General features: G+C 42.5%; 1 protein-coding gene across 1 annotated transcript; it reads left to right on the top strand.

Moving 5' to 3' along the window:
- Positions 1-719: 719 nt before the first annotated feature.
- Positions 720-19,178, top strand: ccdc50b (coiled-coil domain containing 50b). The gene is made up of 12 exons (XM_076268267.1): positions 720-871; positions 1,517-1,645; positions 6,290-6,352; positions 6,583-6,706; positions 6,822-6,912; positions 10,933-11,023; positions 11,676-11,791; positions 12,611-12,709; positions 14,591-14,716; positions 16,156-16,265; positions 16,790-16,887; positions 16,983-19,178. The coding sequence occupies exons 2-12, from the start codon at positions 1,597-1,599 to the stop codon at positions 17,126-17,128; spliced, it is 1,113 nt and encodes a 370-aa protein (XP_076124382.1). The 5' UTR covers positions 720-871; positions 1,517-1,596; the 3' UTR covers positions 17,129-19,178.
- Positions 19,179-19,642: the final 464 nt, after the last annotated feature.

Below are 19,642 nucleotides of genomic sequence, written 5' to 3'. Positions count from 1 at the left end.
ACTTCAAAGTGAAAGGACTTTTGTGACACTTTACTTTTTAAAAAAGTAGGCCTAACTGATTTATGATATTGTAGCCTATTGTATGATCTGAGTTGACACAAAAAGGTTTAGTTTAGCGTCAAGTCTAAAATGTCGATTTGTTGATGTATAGACAACCGCTTTTCGCCTAAGATAAAGGTCTGCGAGATCAGCTTGGCGCAATGAAGTGATACAGCAAGACCAGCAGAGTTCGCTGTAGTCTATTCCCTCTCGACTCCTCTTGTTCTGACTTCAGCATCCACTGAACTCTGCGCTCACCTCAAAGTCTCTCAGGCAATTACAAAGATGTCTGATATTTTGCTTTCTCAGCATCCTGTTTTATCGTGTGGCCATTTGTTGAGAAAAGATAACTTTACATGAATAAACGACATCAAAATAATTCAGTCTTTTAATGATTCGGCCTAATGTTAATTTGCTAACATTGAATTGTAGCCTAGGCTAATAACGTCTTTATAAGCATGCATAAACTCAAGTCTTGATTTTGGCCCATGTAGACTAGCCTATCCTTCTCTTGTCAACACTTAATTATATAAATATGCCTGTCACATCACACGCTCACGAAATACATGCCATGAAACAGTCTACCTTGTTCAGTGCGACATAAAGTTTGTCCTTAGAGGGCCCCCGTCCCTGCACCAGCTGGCTAGTTTTCAGTCATTCATGAACTCTTGGCATTTGCACACAGACGGTGGAAATCACGGCTACTGAGGAGTCGGATGAAACGCAAACTGGCCAGCTGAGAGATGTGATGAACAGAGGAAACAAAGAAAATAACTGATAACTGACAAGGGAAAAAACTGTAGAGGTTTGGCATCGCATGATATTTATTAAGGTAGGCATGGGTTCCAAAATACCTGCCACTGTTTTTGTGTTGTTAAACCCAAATCCTTGTTTTTGTTTTTGTTAAGTTGAAACAATTTGGACATAGGCTAAACTATTTTAGTAGCCTATAGCCCACTTTTGTATAGTAGTAGTTTGTATATTAGTAGACTAGCCGATTTTTATGCGAAGTGACGAAGTATGTTAAAAGAGAGCTGTGTCTGTCGACTTTTTGATAGGCTGTATAGATGGAAGGTGTCGTTTTAGCATTACATAGGCTACGCTTATGTTTGCTTCAAATTCGTAAAACACTTTGAAGGACACCAGAATGTTCAAGAACTTCTCAGCCTTATTTCATTGCCGAGATTAGAGACAATTGTATGATGTTTTTTTTTTTGTGGCACACTATAAATTAAGTTGGAAAAGAACAAAATAAAACCTATAACTGTATTCAGTCCATATTGGATGAGTCCATCTGTTATTCATCCATGAATTGGAACAGTGCCTATTTTTGTTGTTGCTGTTGATATATTTTTTTTAATGGTTTGCTCAGTAGTCAATTTATTAAATATCTATAAACATCTGACATTATGCATGTCCTGGTATAGGCTACCTACAATATGAAGACAAATTAAATTTTTTCTCTTGCCATTTATAGAAAGAACATCATATCTTATTGGTCTCAGAGAGTTAGAGAGGACAAGATGAACCTGTAACAATACACTTGCAAGAGGAGCCATGACTGAGCTGGAGATCGATAAGTCTCACCTTCCTCGCGTCGTTGACGGTAGGGCACATGAGATGAATTACATGCATAACACCTGTCAGTTCTGCCAACATAGACTTTGTGTTAGATAGATTATACTTACATTTAGCATTATGCTTGTGTTTAGGATTATGCTTGCATTTAGAAGATTCTTTGTCATTCTTTTTTTATATTGCTTCTCTCTTCTCTTCTACTAAAATCTGCAGAATATACAAATGTAACATATCCATGAATGATTCTTGTGTTATTCTGCAAATGGACAAGTGGGCATATATGATCAGTGTAGATGTATACAGTTGTTGGTAAATGTAGCTTTCTGTACTTTCCGGCTGATGAACTAGCACGCGCTTGTCTCTTTAACACCTGAAAGAAAACGTCTTTGCCACCTTTTTGTGACATACTGGAGCTGGAACTGCTTCAAGAGTGAAACATTCTCAGCGCTTGGGGACAAGGGTATAGATTCATTGCTTCGACAGAGATTGCAACGTGTATCAATGTAATCTCTCTACCATACCAAAACACCAGACATGAAAAGATGTTTTTTATTCCACTGCACCCAAACATAAGTGCTATCTGCAAAATGTCATCGTGAGTTGGCTGCAATTTCGTCGTGGACAAGGACAGGCTTGCAGGATGTGACTTAAGCTGATAAGACAGGAGGAATGCAACAGTGGGCTCACATGCCTCTCTTTTTCTTTCTTTCTTTCTCTCTCTTGTTCTCTCTCTCTTTCCCTGATTGCTTGTAGATGTTTGTGCACGTGTTCCCTAATAGATTCTTCAGAAAGTGGCCTTACCCCGGTTCATTTTGGGAAGTGACAGAGATAGCACTACTCCCTTGAGGCCAGTTGGGGTGGGCTGCAGGAAAGGGGAGTGTGTGAAGAGTTCTGAGTGCACTTCTTATCATAGTTTGGAGTTTAATATTTATTCCTTTTAAACTCTGGATTCATTACATTAAAATGTTGAGGTCACTCAGCAATGATCCACATCCTTGGATTGCTATCAGTATAGATATCATTGTTTGTATAATGTACTCTGTACAGGACATCCCAGATACATGACTTTGAATCAATTGAGTTAACTCCATAGGGCTGGTTTCACGTTCACGTAATTAGACTTAATGTTTAATGTTTGAGAAACCAGCCCTAAAAAGTAATACTGCTCACACATGTTTATGATATTTAGACTTCCTTCATTTCAACTTGGCCTTTATTGCATAACCTGGCACACCAATAGTCAATTGAAATCACTCTTGGAAAGCAGACTTGGACCGAGTGCCTCGTCCCTGTGGGATGTGCTGTGAAACATAACCCAGTGGCTGCACTGACCTCGTTCCTCATGTGCCACTGACACCCTCCCCAGCCCCTTCCTCAGCCCGGCCAGGCAAGATATTTATATCAGCTCCTACTGTATGAGAGAGCCGGCCAAATTTAGACAAAAGGCACTAACGAGAAGAGAGAGACAGAGAGAGGGAGGGAAGGAGAGAGAGAGGGAGGGAAGGAGAGAGGTAGGAAGAGAGAGAGTGGGAGGAAAGAGAATGAGAGTAGGAAAGAAAGATGGAGATAGAAGAGGAAGAATGAGAGAGGGAGAGAATGTGAAGTAGGAGAAAGAGAGCTAGAGAGAGAGAGAGGTGAAGAGATGGAGAAAGAGAGTGTGGAAGAGGCAGAAAGAAGGAAGGGGGAGGGAGAGTGGGAAAGAGGTAAAGAGAGAATGAAAGGGAAAAGCAGGCAAAAAATAGGCAAAAAAAAGTTGCTGTGACTGAGAACAAGATAAGAGGGAGAGAAAGAGAGAAAGAATAGAGAAGAAAAAAAGTAGCGGATAAGGTGAAATCTTTGCTTGTTCCACACACTGCCTCTCACTTATGTTCAGGCCACCCCCCACACCTCCACCCCCCACCCCCCACCTCTTACTGCCTCCAACTTTCCCTTTTTTACTGCCTGTACCTCGCAACCCCCCTGCCTCTCCCAGCATTTACACTGTCTTTTGTAGATCTGTTGCTGAACAGTGAACAACGCCATCTGTGTGCCCCAGGGCTATGCAGAGTTGGAGTCCGCTCACACACAGACACACAGACACACACACACACACACACACACACACACACACACACACACACACACACACACACACACTCACCAAAACAACAACCCCTCCCATCCCCACCCATAATTTCCTCTTGTATGGGGATAAAGCAGAGAGCTGAGAGGGCTCTCTCTCTCTCTCTCTCTCTCTCTCTCTCTCTCTCTCTCTCTCTCTCTCTCTCTCTCTCTCTCTCTCTCTCTCTCTCTCTCTCTCTCTCTCCCTCTCCATAGAAACATGACCCATTAGTGATGAAGTGATGAGCAATCTGTCATCTTTGTACAGAAGATTCTTATCAACCGAAAACTACTGAGACTAATTGAAACCAGTGACAACCAAGCTGTTTTGTGTTTTGTGAGTCTCTTTCCATCAGGTGTTTTTTCCTTTTAACTCAATGCCCTCACTGGCACTCAACAAGTTGTGTTTGCAGAAACACTCGTCCTGGAAAAGTTATTATTACTTCGACCACCTCACTCTAAATTTTAGCTCACAGCTGCGACCTTGCCAGCCGCTTACAAAGCAGCTTTCTGTCCACTGTGTTGCCTCGTAAATGTTTCCACTCACTGAAACACAGGCAAACACACACACACACACACACACACACACACACACACACACACACACACACACACACTTACCTAAAGTGTGTTTGATGGTAGGGAGGAGATGGGTGGAGGTGCAGCTTTGCTACCAAACACACCACTCCAACTTTGACAAAAAAGTAGAAAAAACTTGGTACAGTATCAAACTGCAGTGATACATGAATATTATGAAGATTACATTGTCCCAAAAGGTTATGAGAGGAGGTCAGGAGATGAGTAGAGGTGTTATCACCTTGAGAGGAGGAAGTGGGTGACCGAGTTCCACTTTTTGTATCAGACTTGTTGCAAATGAGGACACGTTTTGCTTTATGTGGCACTCCTGCCAAGGCCTTGAGTCTTTGAATGGGCATTTATGGCATGGGCTGTCACATGTGTCACACACACACACACACACACACACACACACACACACACACATACTCACATATAGGAGGGACAAACTGTGAAGCATTGCTGCTACACATACCAAGAGGATTTTACATAGACTGAATTGATTCTGATGTTGAATATTCTGATGAATTGATGTTTTGTTTCATCGTTCTGAATGACAGAACTGGAACAACATTACCCTCCACTCCTTCCACTCTTTCAGTAGAGAGAAAACATGCATGTCTTTACTGATGTTTTAATATCTGTCACTTTAGACAAAAACATCTACTAATAACTAAAAACACATACACATGGAGATTATTCCTTTCCAATGCAGTATACTATACACGGCATATGTGTGAGTTAGCACATCTGTCTCACACATGTTGGCGTAAGTTTACAGAGTGTCGAGGCTATGAGGGTCTGTGTTTGCTTAAGAACACTTCCACTCCTTGGGCCAGCAGTGCATGTAGATTACAGACCTTGAGTTCCAACTTCTTTCTCAAATGGATGACTGATCTGGATTGTGTTTACAAATAGGCTCATTGCATCAATGACAATTATAACCAAAATAGAGAATGCAGTAAATTATGATTTTTTATTATTTAATGATGGATCAAACTCTGCTAAGCTCCTGGGTAGGCCCATGCAGACCTGACCTATTTGACAGGCTGTCCATTTTTGTCTGGATTTCAGTGTCTCTCTCTCTCATACACTTTAGTTTCAGTTTACTCAGGCCTTCCTGGGCCAGAATTAGTTACATTACAGACAATTGGTGGAAAGGTTGAAGTTTTTTATTTAGCTTATCGGCAGGAAAATTGGATCAGGCCAGGACCATGTTGACTTAGACACACACATATTTAGTCCCCCATTTTACACGTTTCCTTAAATATTGTAAAGGCTGTGCTTTGCACATTGCTCTTATGTAGTATGAATGTAATTATCTAAAGATTCAGAATCTGAACTGGGAAAGTACCGGGGCTTCCTCCCTTACTTATAATTCTCCCTTTCTCTCTCTCTCTCTCACTCTCAGGCTTACATTCTCTCTCTCTCTCTCACACACACACACACACACACACACACACACACACACACACACACACACACACACACACCATTTATACAGAAACACACAGACTCCCAAAGATCCCCTTTCTCTCCAGTCCTGTCTGATTAGTATTGACCCCCCTCAGTGTTCCTCCTTGGCAGGGTTCTGGTCCTCCCTGTCTGACCCACTTTGTTTGGGAGTAAGACCCGGCTTCCTGTTTGGGTCCGGTGCTAGTGTGACATGATGTCCACAGGGCACAGGGCTGGCAGAGACAAGAGCAGGAGCCCAAAAATGCAGGAGGGTGGAGGGAGGGGTGTGTGTGTGTGTGGGGGGGGGGGGTTCTGGGTGCCCTTCCTCTGACCCAGTTATTATGAGGTGTGTGTGTGTGTGTGTGTGTGTGTGTGAGAGAGAAAGAGAGAGAGAGAGAGAGAGAGATGAAGACAGAGAGATTAACTTTTACTCATATCATTATTAAGCCTATTCGTTTTAGAAGCTATAGTCATTATTCATTTAAAAAAATATTTTGCCAAGATGCACCTGTCAAATCTCTTTCTTGTGTGTATATTCTAGTGTGCCAGTGTTTCGCTGTGCTGGAAGACGGGGCACTGGCTCATAACTTGCAGGAACAAGAGAGTAAGTACACTCCCATTCATCAGTGTCACTGAATATTTTTACACATTCACACTATTTTAAAGGGTTTGTGGTTTTGTTGTGGACATGCTTCTGGACGGAAACTGACTGACTGGACCGTTTCCCTTGAAACTTGAAAGAAGGTAGCATCTTTGCCAGCAAAGTATGTTATTGTAGGTTTCGTCGTTCCCTTCCACAGTTTTTTGATTGATATTCTGCTGTTCCCTGTTCAGTCGAGCACTTCTACAACTCCAACATTCAGAAGAACCAGCTGGTCCAGCACGACGTGCGCATCGCCAGGAGGCTGCAGGACGAAGAGGAGGACCGGGGGCACCTGGGTCACGACCGTCGGAGACTGTGAGGGACACCTCATCTCTCACCTTTTGACCTTTATCACTAAATTAGAGCCATTTTAAGGTAGTTAGACACACATGCCCATGGGGGAAGACTGACTTGATTGTTTTTGTTGCAGTGAGGAGCAGGACTTTGAGTATGCCCAGAGGATTCAGGAGGAGATGCAGAGACAAGCTGAAGAAGCCCGCAGGAGAGAGGAGGAGGATGAGGTGGGTTGCAGTACAATTGAGAGAGAGTATGTGTTTGTGTGACTTTGTGCAAGAGTACTATACATACTGTGTTTGCCTGTGTCTGTATGTAAGAATGTGTGTGTGTATGCTAGTTCTATGTGTCTGTGTGCTTTTGTAAGTCTAACTGTTGTATAAAATGTGCCATTGTGTAAAGGAAAGGAAGATGGAGGGAAAAGTGTGTTTGTGTTTGTGTGTGTGTGTTTGTGTGTGTGTGTGTGTGTGTGTGTGTGAGTGTGTGTGTGTGTGTGTGTGTGTGTGTGTGTGTGTGTGTGTGTGTGTTTGTGCGTGTGTGTTTGTGTGTGTGTGTGTGTGTGTGTGTGTGTGAGTGTGTGTGTGTGTGTGTGTGTGTGTGTGTGTGTGTGTGTGTGTGTTTGTGCGTGTGTGTGTCTGTATAAGTGTGTGTGGTCTCTGACACGCTGACATAAAGAACCTGTGTGTAGTGGTGTCCCCCACTGTGTCCATTCCCCTGATTGGCACTGCTGGAGCACCCCTAACAGAGTGGCCCTTGTGCTGAGGTACTCAGACAGAAAGAGGAAGAGGAAAAAGTAGCAATGGAGGAGGCGAAGAAGGAGAAGAAAGAGCCCTTGAGTTCAAGTGGAATCTTTTGATTGGTTTTCAACTCCAAGATAGCATGCCCTATTCCTCATATGCATAGCTCTTCATCGTCAGAGTCCACTCCTTGCTTTCTTTTCTTTTGCTTCGCTGTCAATCAGTGCCAATCAGGGGAATCTTTTGCTTCACTATCCACTTCTCAAAGATGACATCATTACATCATTGTAATCGGCAGCCAAAGAGCTAAGACAGTTGGCTTGCAGGCCGTGTCCATGACGATGCCTGGAACGTTTCCCGGGTGATGAGTGGACTGTTTCCATGGCGTCTGGGGATTCTGTAGCGAGTGTGTGTCCTCAGCCTTGCTTGTGTGTGTTCTGAGTCCGCCTTGCTCTTAGTCCAGTGGTTACATTTTGTTAAGTTCTTCCATGGGACATAATAGAGCAGTGTGTTTCAAGCAGTGGGCCATGAAGGCATTAAAGGAAGGTAATCCCTGACCATTAATCAATGTAGTGTCACTTGCTGTCTTAATCAAAATGGTGGTCCTTAGGTCAAAACCAGTTGAACACCACATAGAGGACTGGCACTCTAACAGCAACTTAAATGTGTTAAGGGTAAGATTTTGTTTTCATGAAAAACGTTTCTCTCAAAAACAAACACAGACTGCCATGTGTTGTTCTGCTGTTCTCGTTTCTGTCCCCGTCAATGGATGTGGTGTTCATCTTTTTATCCAGCTAGCAATACAGTTGACTGTAAGCCATCTGGTGCTGATTCGCAGCCACCTGGTCCTGAGAGCCTGACAATGAACTTCAGCTGCTGCTTCGCTTGAGGAGGCTGCCATGCCACTGGCACTCTACAGGGCCTCTCCTATTGAGGACGTCTGCTAGCCGTTAGCGCTCGCTCCAGCCACACTACTCTGAGAATGATGCCATGTGTTTTTTTGTTTTTCTGCCCTTTTTCCGTGGCCAAGGAAGAAAATATGAGGTCAGTACGGAGGGGCAAATGTAGGAAGAGAGCGTAATTAGCACCTTCATCAGTCAACAGAAAGAGCATGTGGTGTTGCCATATTACGTTGAATTTACCAAGTACTCACTTAGTAAACAGTGCTCATCCCCACCCTCTACCGTAACTTGTGATGCCCACAAATGAATGGTATTATTCAATCACAGCCACAGTTGACTAGCGTCACATTAAAAGGAATCAAATGTTTAGCGATCAAGAAATAATACAATACATGTCAACAAGATAATAAGATAAACTGCAAGACAGTGAAGTTGTCTAACACATTAAAAAGTAAACAAAAGGAAACATTTCTTTCAACATGGCGCTCTCAACACTGGTTCTTTTTTTTCTGAAAGGTTCTCCTATTGATGCATTCAACTGCAATCTGGATTTCACCTGCTTTTGATAGGCAGACATTTTTCACCACAAAACATGCATGCACTGTTTTCATAGATATGGCGGAATACCAAATCAGTTACTCTTAACACTTCTCTCCCATGTTTTTGCACGATACTCCCACTTTTCCTGTGACCTTCCCATAATGCATACTGTATGCGGAAGAAAAGCACAGCCTGCCCACCAGCCCCGGCAAAATGCGTTTTCATACATGCACAGCCTGTTTGTACACCTGCTGCCATGTCTTAGGTGTACTGTCAAAGATCCTTGATTGCTCCGTTTTAACCCTCTCTGGTACCGTCATACCGGTGATGGGAATGTTGGAAATTGAACGTTCTAAAGAATATCTGGGTTCATTGAATAGAATTTTAGAACCTTCAGTCGTTGCGCAACGGAATCTCATGTTAGAATGTTGAAAAACCCACATCTTTAAGATTTAAGGCGCAAATAAAGCATTAAACAGGGGCTAATGCCTTAGTACATCAGCTCCTGAGGGAGTGCTGTCTTGCCTCCCTGGATGCTTTATCTGTGTCAAGTTGAAAACTGTCCCTTGAACAATGACTGTGCTAAATTTACCCCTACTCGCCTGTCTGCACGGCTGAGCTTCTTGGCTGGCCTATCAGGCGCTGACTTTGAAGGACGAGTGCTTTGCTCTAGAATGAGGCCTTTATCTGTGGGTTGCTCCCAGCGACCTCTGTCACTATGTCAACTATTTTAACAAGTAGTCACTCTGCCTCAGCACCCAGACATTGTGCATGCACACAAAGAATGCCTTGTTCTGTGTATGTGTGTGTGTGTGTGTGATAGAGAGAGAGTTCTTTCTAGTGTGAGTGTGTGTCTGCATGTGCTGAGTGTTGAGTGTTTTCCTGTGAGTGTGTTTGTTGTGTTTAGTTCTGTTTACGTTCATTAATGCACATGTTCGTGCAGGTTTTTTACGCATATATGGTGTGGGAACAAATCCCATAGTGAACAAATTTAGAAGGCCTCTCACAACCACCACCACCCCACCCCCATAATTTAGACGACAAACCTGCTCTTTTTTCTAAGCAAAGCCCCTTTACAGCCACGTGACTCCCAGCCCTCCATAAAGATGTATGGATGTGTGAAAAACACAAACTGCCTGCCCCTCTTTCTTCAATTTGAAGAACTGCCGGGTGAGAATGTCCTTCAGGGAGCGGGCTGCACACTTACACCTAATGGCAAAGCTCTTGGTCAGATAACGTGAAATATCCCACCGCTGTGATAATTATGAGGAAATAACTTCTATGTCTATCTGGATTTAGCACACAGGAATAGCAGTGCTATCATAGCCGCATCAGATGAAGCCTGGATTTCACCCTCTAAAAGTATTTGTAGAGACTTTTTTCACATATTGTAAAAATAAAGCTCAACTCATTGATCTAATTTGGGGAGAATGTTGTATACTTTTGGTGGCCCTTAGATGTATCTCCCTTGTCCAGATTTTAACACCAATCTACCTCTGGGCTACCCTGCTCTCTTTATTTACACAGGAGGCTGTTCTGTGTCTCCAGAGTGTGTGCAGGTCTCTATTCTCCTCCAGTTTATGTTCAAGCAGCTTCCTGTGTGTGTGACATGCCAGTCACGATCACGGCCAAAATCCATCATGGAATCCCAGCGCTGAGCTCACTGACTGGATTAAGCCGTTCATTGAGCCATTGAGTCACTGAGCTAATAGTTTTATTGTGGGTGTTTGGTAAGGATAATTATATAAGATGATTTCCATGAGTGCATACTATTAGCAAGTGGCCAGACATTACATGTTTGGTTTTAATAAGGTGTGTGTGTGCGTGCATGCGTGCGTGTGAGCGTGCGTGCATGCGTGTGAGAGAGAGAGTTCAGAGCTTCTCTGCTGCCCCTCTGTGGCAAAAAGGTGCCATACTCCTGATTTAGCCTCTTTGCCCAGTACCTTATCTCAGTGTTTAGCATGGACTAAAGTACTGATTATGATAAAAAAATGTCTTGTGTTTTGACCTGTAATAAACATGCTCAATGCCCAGTTGATAGGACATCAAAGAGTGTTTACCTTCACAGGAAATGGCCAAGAGGTTGCAGGAAGAGGAGGAACTCCAGATCAGAAGACGGAGAGCTGAGGCCGGGTGTGAGGATACTCCACTCAGTGAAGGTACGGCCTCTCTCTGAGACGAGATGCCTCGTCTGCTGTTTCCACATGCCATATTTCAGTGAGTTTGGCATGGATGACACATTCTCCATAGGGAGTCCACAGGGTCCACATTTAAGGGCTAGCAAAGTCATCTAAAACTGATGAAAAGGGTCACACTCCTATCTGCGGCAATGTTATATAGTTCAATACTAGGCATTCTGGGTGCACATCAGCAATATCAGAGATTCCATTCTCCTTACTGTAAGTCAGTGTGGCATCAAAGTGGGTTTGGAACCGTTATTTTATGGTAAAAGAACTACATTGAGAATAGAAAGGGTTCATCAAAGAAACCTCTGAATGTTGAGAGTAGCTTGGCATTAGCTATGTTATTCTTCGACTGTTTTAGTGTGTTGCCTGAAAGAACTTAGCCACAGCTTGTATGTAACTGACCCATGATAGATTTAAAAGACATTATTAAACACTCCCCCTATCTCTCTCTCTCTCACCATCTTGCTCTCTCTCACCATCTTGATCTTGTATGTAACTGACCCATGATAGATTTAAAAGACATTATTAAACACTCCCCCTATCTCTCTCTCTCTCTCTCTCTCTCTCTCACACATTCCCTATCTTGCTCTCTCTCTTTCCCCATCTTGCTCTCTCTCTCTCTCAGGTCTGATCTCTCTGCAGCTCGAGGTTCTGCAGCAGGTGCAGCGTGATGCTGAGCTTGCCCGCAGATTGCAGGAGGAAGGTGAGGAGGATGAGGTGGACATACAGCCACAGAGGAGGGTGAGTGTAGCTGCTTTCAGACATAGGTGTAAGTCCGCATGTTCTGCGGATATCAAGCGGTTGGGCCGTTTTTTTTTTTTTTATGCCTTTAATGCGACAGGATAGTGGAAAGTGACAGGAAGTAAGTGGGAGAGAGAGTCGGGGTGGGATCCGGAAAGGAATCGAACCCGGGTCGCCGGCGTACGGTGCAGGTGCCCCAGCCAGTTGTGCCACAGCTGGGGCCTACTTTCGAACTTAGACGTCTCTTACACTACTCTCCTCCTAGTATTTTGGATGGACATTATGTAAATGAGCTCATGTCTGAACGAAACGAAGAACATGCAGAGATGCTGTTCATGTTTGTTCAAACTGTTCAACCACACAGAGATTCTGTTCATGTGCGTCGGTGTTGTTCACACATAACGTCCGCATAATGTCTGCATGTAAGCATCATATCTGAATCACCCAAAGGGTCGAACATCCATTTGACAAAGATCCACATATAGTGTGGAGGTCTGAAAACAGTTTGTGTGTGTATGTGATTGCTACAGCATGTCTCATCTAATGTGTATGAATGTGCTCGTGTGTGTATGTGTGTGTGTGTGTGTGTGTGTGTGTGTGTGTGTGTGTGTGTGTGTGTGTGTGTGTGATTCCACAGTATAAATGACATTGCATGTATGTGTGTGCATGCAGGTGTGTGTGTATGAGTGAGAGACAGGGGGAGGGAGGGAGACCCTATGACTGGCTGTGTTATAAAATGCCCTCTGTCCATAAAATCTATATAACCTCCATCTGTCTGAGTTCTGTTTGTTTGCTCCTCCTTTCCTCTCTGTGGGACAGCTGTCAGTAGAGTCGCCCCAGCCCCAGCCCCAACCCCAGCGCCAGCCCCAGGAGGGGCCAGATGTGGACTTCAGGGCGGCACAAGTGGCCCAAGACGAGGTGAGGATGTGGTAGTGGTGCGGTTGAGGGGTGTGTGTGTGTGTGTGTGGGGCCGGGGGTTGTCACTGCTGCTTTATCTCAAAGGCTCAGTGTTAGGGGAGCAGATTGTTTCACCCTTTGAGATTTGGCTCAACCGCTGCTCCTGGACTGGCTATGGGGCTGCATCATCTCTCGGGTTTTCTCCTATGGAGAAAATTAATGAACATCTTCATTACGCTGTTAACCACTTCACATTTGTCTGTTTGACTGGAAGTAAATGGATCAAATATAGCTTAAAACAGTGGTTCTCAAATGGGGGTACGCGTACCCCTGGGGGTACGTGAAGGCACTCCAGGGGGTACGTGAGATTTTAACCCTTAGAACCCGATTGACGCAAAGTCCGTCAAAAAACAAACCCTTTCTTCTCTGTTACACTGCTCCGCAACTGTTCATCGCAGTGAGATGAAACCATTATTGCGTGACAGAGCAGAAGTGGGGCTTTCCAACGAGACCACGCACTTGTCTGTACGTTAAAGTATGAAAATAAAAAAAAATCATGAAAATTAAATCAAATTGCATCATATTTACAGTCTATACTTCTCTGCGTTCACCTGCACACCCATTACTCTCGTTTGAATTACTCGCGAACCCGTGAACGCATAGATATGCCACGCATGTCAGATGAAAGAGGAGACACAGAGCTATAATTTGATACCAAGTACATCCTTCTGGGTTATAAAACAGACAAAGTGACAGCAAAATAATAACTTCATATAGCTCGACTTACCTCACGTTTTTGTCTGTTTTTGTGGCAAAGCATGTTTATAATCCAACGCTATTGTATGTTTCTCTATGGCAAAGAATGTTCATAATCCAGTTTTGAGATCCTAGCAAATTCCTGCATGGCATCCAATTCAAGGCTCACATTGCATCCCAATTTGTTCGACAAAGAAACACTTTTTTGCCTTTACTTTGTTCATGGCAATGCAGTAAAAAGTTGTAGAGAATCATAGGTGCAGACCCATAGGCACACATTGGCTAACACGCAAATTCACAGATATGGAGCGCAGAAAGGTAATTTTTAATCACTAAATTAAAAAAAAGGCATTTATTTCTGTAAGGCGCATATGTCTGTAAATTGCTCAGCCCCAGAGAATCCCTCCACCATGGCAATGATATTGCCAGATTCAGGACAGTCTGTCCTACACACACATGAAATGCATGTAGAGCTATGAGCTTGCTGTGGTGAGATACATGTCAAAATATAAGAATTTTTATAATACGCTTTTTATATTTTAATTCTTTAAAAATCTAAATAAAATCAATGCTAGTACTAATACATGAAAAAATTTAAATATACATATATTTAAGAAGTAGAATCCATGCAAAAATACTTTAAAAACAATTATTTAATAAATATTTAGGAAAATATAAGTTCATAAAGCATTAGGCTATTCAATTTCATTATCCTAAAAACCCAGAGTCACCCCCATACCAGGATGGTTCGACCCAACCTGTCACATGCCACCCGTCAATCACTGTCAAAACTCAAACGATGGAGTCGTGGTTGAAGCGTAGCGGTAATTCTTGTGCGCTGGTTAGTGGGTACTTGGCTGAAAAAATATTTCACAGGGGGTACTGAAAAAAGGTTGAGAATCACTGGCCTAAAACCTAAGCCATATATGCCATGTGCTCACCCCTGCTTAACTCCAACTATAACAGTTGTAAAGATTTAGTTGTTTAAATGTGATTTTCTTTTACAAGAAAGACTTATAACAATATGATAATAAGAATATGAGAAAAGTATTGAATATTACATTTCCTCAGGGGAAAACATACTGCTGATTTTGTGCTGAGCCTCTCTGTAACCATGTCCCTGACTGGGTCTCCTCACTGTGTCAGGAGATTGCCCACTACATGCAACGGCATGAGCGGAAGACCCACAGGCGGACGCACGGTGACCATCCTGAGCGACAGTCCATGAGTCTGGAGCAGAGCGATGTCCGAGCAGAGACTCCTGGCAGAAAGGCGCGTATGTTAGCACACATAAAGATCATTTAGTAACCCTGTCCACTTCCACTGCTTCTGTGTCCTTCTGGTACACTATGTGTGTGATATCTTAACATCTGGTACAAGTACATGGTGGTGAGGGAACAATTTTCACAACAGCGTTGCTCTCTTTATTATGACCGCCGCGCAGCGAAGCGGCGGTCATATAGGTTTAGTATTTATTTAGTATTTATTTATTTTTATTTTTCGCATGCCCAAATTTCCGTCAATGAGTCCCGGGACACTGAAAGACCGGGGTACACGAAACTTGGTGGGCATGTAACCCCACATGGGTAGCATGGAACCATCGTTTTTCGTTTTGATCTGTAGCCCCCCCGCTGGACTGGACCCCCCGAAAGGAGGGTAGGGCAGACACAGTTTTCTGTGAATATCTCGAGAACCGTAGGGTTTAGGAGGACCATTTTTTTTTGTATGTTGATCTCAAGGGGCCATGTCAACCCATTCCATAACCACTCATTTCATGTATAGCGCCACCTAGTTAAACACAAAAAAGTAAAAATGAGGTGTTGTAATTGAAGGTATCTGTGACCTAACATAGTCAAAACTGCACGAAATTGGAAGTGTATGATCATTATGACTGTATGCACGCCAAATTTTGTGGAATTCCGTTCATGGGGGGCCATACAATAAATTAATTTATGTTACTATACACCAACTGGCCTGTAGGTGGCCGGAGACAGTTTTCTGTGAATATTTCGAGAACCGTAGGGCCTAGGAGGTCCACCTTTTTTATGTATGTTGGTCTTAAGGGGGCATGTCAACCCATCCCATTACCACTTATTTCATGTATAGCGCCACCTAGTTAAAAATTAAAAAGCAAAAAATTAGGTGTTTTCATCACAATATCTCTGGCTGACAAGGTCAAAACTGCACGAAATTAAAAGTGTAGGATCATTATGACACCCTCCGAATGCATGCCAAGTTTTGTGTACTTTCGTTCATGGGGGGCCTTACAATAAAATAATTTATGTGTACATTTAGTGACGTACACCAACAATGATTCCCGGGACACTGAAAGACCGGGGTACACAAAACTTGGTGGGCATGTAACCCCACATGGATAGCATGGAACCGTCGTTTTTCGTTTTGATCTGTAGCCCCCCTGCTGGACTGGACCCCCGAAAGGAGGGTAGGGCAGACACAGTTCTCTGTGAATATCTTGAGAACTGTAGGGACTAGGATGACCAGGCCTTTCAGCGTGATTTATTTTTGTGGAAAAAATGTGCTGGACTGGGCGGCGGTCATATTTTGTACCGCTCTGCGGTACATCTAGTTTCTTCTGTTTTTATGATAGAAAAGAGAGAGCAACTAATAATTCATATCATAGCGTGATGAAGTCGTATAGTATTGTATAGTGTTACATTATATGTGATGCATGATGGTCGTGTTTTCTCCAGGTGGGGGCACTGCAGCTACCACGGGAGCGCCTGAACTCTGAGGGGTTGCACTCCCCAGGAGAAGAGAGGTCCCTTGAACGTTGGCCATCCCTCCCCAGTTATACTATGCTGTGAGCACGCACACACACACATACACACACACACATTTCAGATTTAGAGTGTATTTGAAGAAAAGAGTCTTCTTCAAATGATCCTAGACATATGAAATTGTCAAGGATGTATTGTCAACAAAGATTATTGATAGATTGCTGTTAATACTGTATGTAATGAAACTCTGGTACATGTTGGAGACATCTCTTTGGATTTATATATATTCAGTAGAATACATTTTCGCATGAAAGGATACCGTTAAACACAACATTTACCAGAAGTCCTGTAAAATGCACAGACTTCATGACAACAACAGAGTTGATGTTATTGTTGTTGTAGAGCCTCAACAGAATGCACTGACCTAAACAAAAGTGCTCATTACTAAACCATAATTGTAAAGACTTGGATACATCTGTTTCCCCAGAGGCTAAATGCCTTGAATGTCATGCATTGAATTCATCCATCCTGAGATGGCTTTGTCATGAATATCAGTGGTGTGACTCTGTTGTCACTCGTTCTTTTGTATTGTTTTTCATCCATATAGACAAGCACAGCCGATTCACAACATTGCCGAGGAACTGGACCCAACATTTAAAGCCAGGAAGAGAGACAGTTTACTGATGGGCAACAGCACCTCCTCAGGTCAGTGTCAGAACTGCAATCAAACAGGTCCTACATTACTGAGTCTAAAAACACAGCAGACAGTTCTTTAACTTTTCTTTCCATGCCCTCCTCAGGTATTTGTCTGGCCAATAGAACCCCTCATTCCGTGTTTTATGACTACCTGCCAGAGCCCGCCTTCATCCCCCCCACCAAACGGCAAAATGACAAATCAGGACGACCTAAAACCAAAGAGAAAAGGGAGAACTGCAAGCAGCAGTGATTGGTGGGGGGTGTGTGTGTGTGATACACTCAAGATTTGTTGTAAACAAGACATCAGAGATTATTCTGAACATTTCATTTCTGGAGAGCATGTCTAAGTTGCTCTCCTTTCAAAGGGACATACTGAATAAATTCCATACAGCTTGTGTAGATAATATTAACATGAACATTCTTGCTGCCTTTCAAAAGAATGTTTTCAGATACAGTGCAGGCCAAAAGTTTGGACACACCTTCTCATTTCAATGTGTTTTCTTTATTTTCATGACTATTGAATATATTTACATTGTAGATTATCACTGAAGGCATCTACTATGAATGAATGCAAAGCTATTTGGCCCACAGATGAATATTTGTCAAGTTATGGCTTGCTGAATATGGTATTAAATTTTTTTTTTTTAAATAGCAACTTCGAAGAAACTAGAATATAAGACATGTTTTCAGTTATTTCACACTTTTTTGTTAAGTACATAATTCCACATGTGTTCATTAATAGTTTTGATGAATCTACAATGTAAATAGTCAAGAAAATAAAGGAAGCGCATTGAATGAGAAGGTGTGTCCAAACTTTTGGCTTGTACTTTAGCTCATATGAACTTTTGGCTATAGTGCAAAAGACTTCTCTATACATGTTTAATTATTCTATACCATAATCACTGGAGTGTTGAACTATGCTGTAGCCTACTTTGTATTAAAGTATACTGTTAGTAGGCCAAGAATACACTTTGTACTGAATATATGTTTTTAAAAAATGTTTGTTTCAGTTGAAAAGTACATCCATTTACTGCATTTTTGGTTTGTTTTGCTCTTTGTTGAAATTGTACACAGAAACATAGTAAGCCAGGGGCCTATTGCACAAAACTAGGATAAGGGATTAAGCCGGGATATCTTGGTTATCCTGGCTCAATTTATCCTTGATCCAATTGCACAAAAGCGGGATAGGGGGCAGCAGGATATGTTATGGTATAAGTTACCATGGTGATTTATTCTGTGGAGCTAGCCTGCTCCAGACCAGGCTAAATTCCAGGATATATTTAATCTCATCCCTTATCTCAGTCAGCAGTCACCACAAACGGAAACCAATAGTTATACCACTGCCCACTACACATTGTTATCACGTATACCTAGACCCACTATCATTATTTAAACGTTTGTGATCATTAGTTAACTTTTACATACTCGCCATTCCCGACCTGTCATGCGACAATGTGACGTCACGGGAGTGCCTAACCATTTCGCGCGTGGTGGTCGCGGCACTAGTTGCAATATTCTCCTAAACAGAGGTGTTGCTGTTTGTTGCTGTTGTGAAAAGGCTATCACTACCTACTTCACACCGAAGAAGAAGCAATGAAGCCGCTCTAGTTGCCATGGTGAATCAGTGAATCTATGATCGGTGGCGGGGTCTATTTGAGGGAGCCGTGAGCGCGCAGTTATCCAGGATAGGTTTCACCTGGCTTGATGATTCCGTGTCTGCTCATTCTGGCTTGCTCGTGGTGCAACCAATTATGCCTGTATGCTCTTGTTTTGGATTCATTGAGCGCAGCTCAGTAACTTTTCCCGGATGTCTTAATTCTGCTTTTGTGCAATAGGCCCCAGGTTAGTTGATATTCATTACCTATCTATAATATTGTTGCTTATTTCACTGATACAATCAATACAGTAACTATCCCTCATCACTATATGACATAAAATAATATGTCTTTTGTGTTATATTTTAGTTAATTGTAATAGGCACTTAAATATTTTCATAAGCAGGATGAGTGATCAATACCTCATTGTGATAGATAATCCACTATTCTGAGAGAGCATGTTTGGTACGTCTGTTTGCTGTGTAAATGTTCAGGAATCACGAGTATTCTGAAATCATGTTCTGAAATGAGTGATGTCAGGAAGAGGCACATTTGTATTTTCTAATTTGAGAGAAAGAAGAGAGATGATGAGAATGAGATTTTTTCAGCACTTCCTATTGAAAAGATATTTTTTCGCCTAACTGCATATGTCTGTTTATTCTCACATACTGCTCAGTGCATTTTAAATAAATAGTCTCATGGAAACCTTTGTCTGCACTGTCAGTGAATTTCATTTCTATAAGCTTGATTGTGTTTTTGTATAACGTGCCATGTTCCCTTTTGTGATCTGAAATGCGGACTGCGGTATTGTTCTTACAACAACTGAATTCCTTTGAACTCCATTCGGTAAATGACTAGACAAATATTTGCTTTCTCTCTCTCTCTCTCACACACACACATTCACTCACTCACTAACTCAACACATGTACACACTTTCCCACTCATTTGTTTACTTACTAACCCTCTCTTGCTCTCATACACAGACACACACATTTATGAACAATACATTTATGCCTACTAACACCTGCACAGCTGGTCGTAATCTTTTGACTGCTCCACCTACTGTTCCTCTACTGAAACTACAACACCCTGCAGCAGGCATGTACTGTACATGGCGCATCTCAAAAAAATAGAATATCATGGAAAAGTTCATTTTTGGGTTAATTTAT

The sequence above is a fragment of the Alosa pseudoharengus genome, unplaced genomic scaffold (genome assembly GCF_046254945.1).
Source record: "Alosa pseudoharengus isolate Yale_2024_CS ecotype anadromous, Long Island Sound unplaced genomic scaffold, YU_APseudo_1.1 YU_APseudo_1.1_scf_5, whole genome shotgun sequence".
NCBI classification, from domain to species: Eukaryota; Metazoa; Chordata; class Actinopteri; order Clupeiformes; family Clupeidae; genus Alosa; species Alosa pseudoharengus.
This window is presented reverse-complemented; position numbering and strand designations above follow the sequence as displayed.

Excerpts from the sequence above, each read along its gene's own strand:
- ccdc50b (XM_076268267.1), top strand. The coding sequence starts at position 1,597 with ATGACTGAGCTGGAGATCGATAAGTCTCACCTTCCTCGCGTCGTTGAC. Across the intron at positions 6,707-6,821 it reads GGTCACGACCGTCGGAGACT|TGAGGAGCAGGACTTTGAGT; the intron begins GTGAGGGACACC and ends TTTTTGTTGCAG. Across the intron at positions 16,266-16,789 it reads CTCCCCAGTTATACTATGCT|ACAAGCACAGCCGATTCACA; the intron begins GTGAGCACGCAC and ends TCATCCATATAG.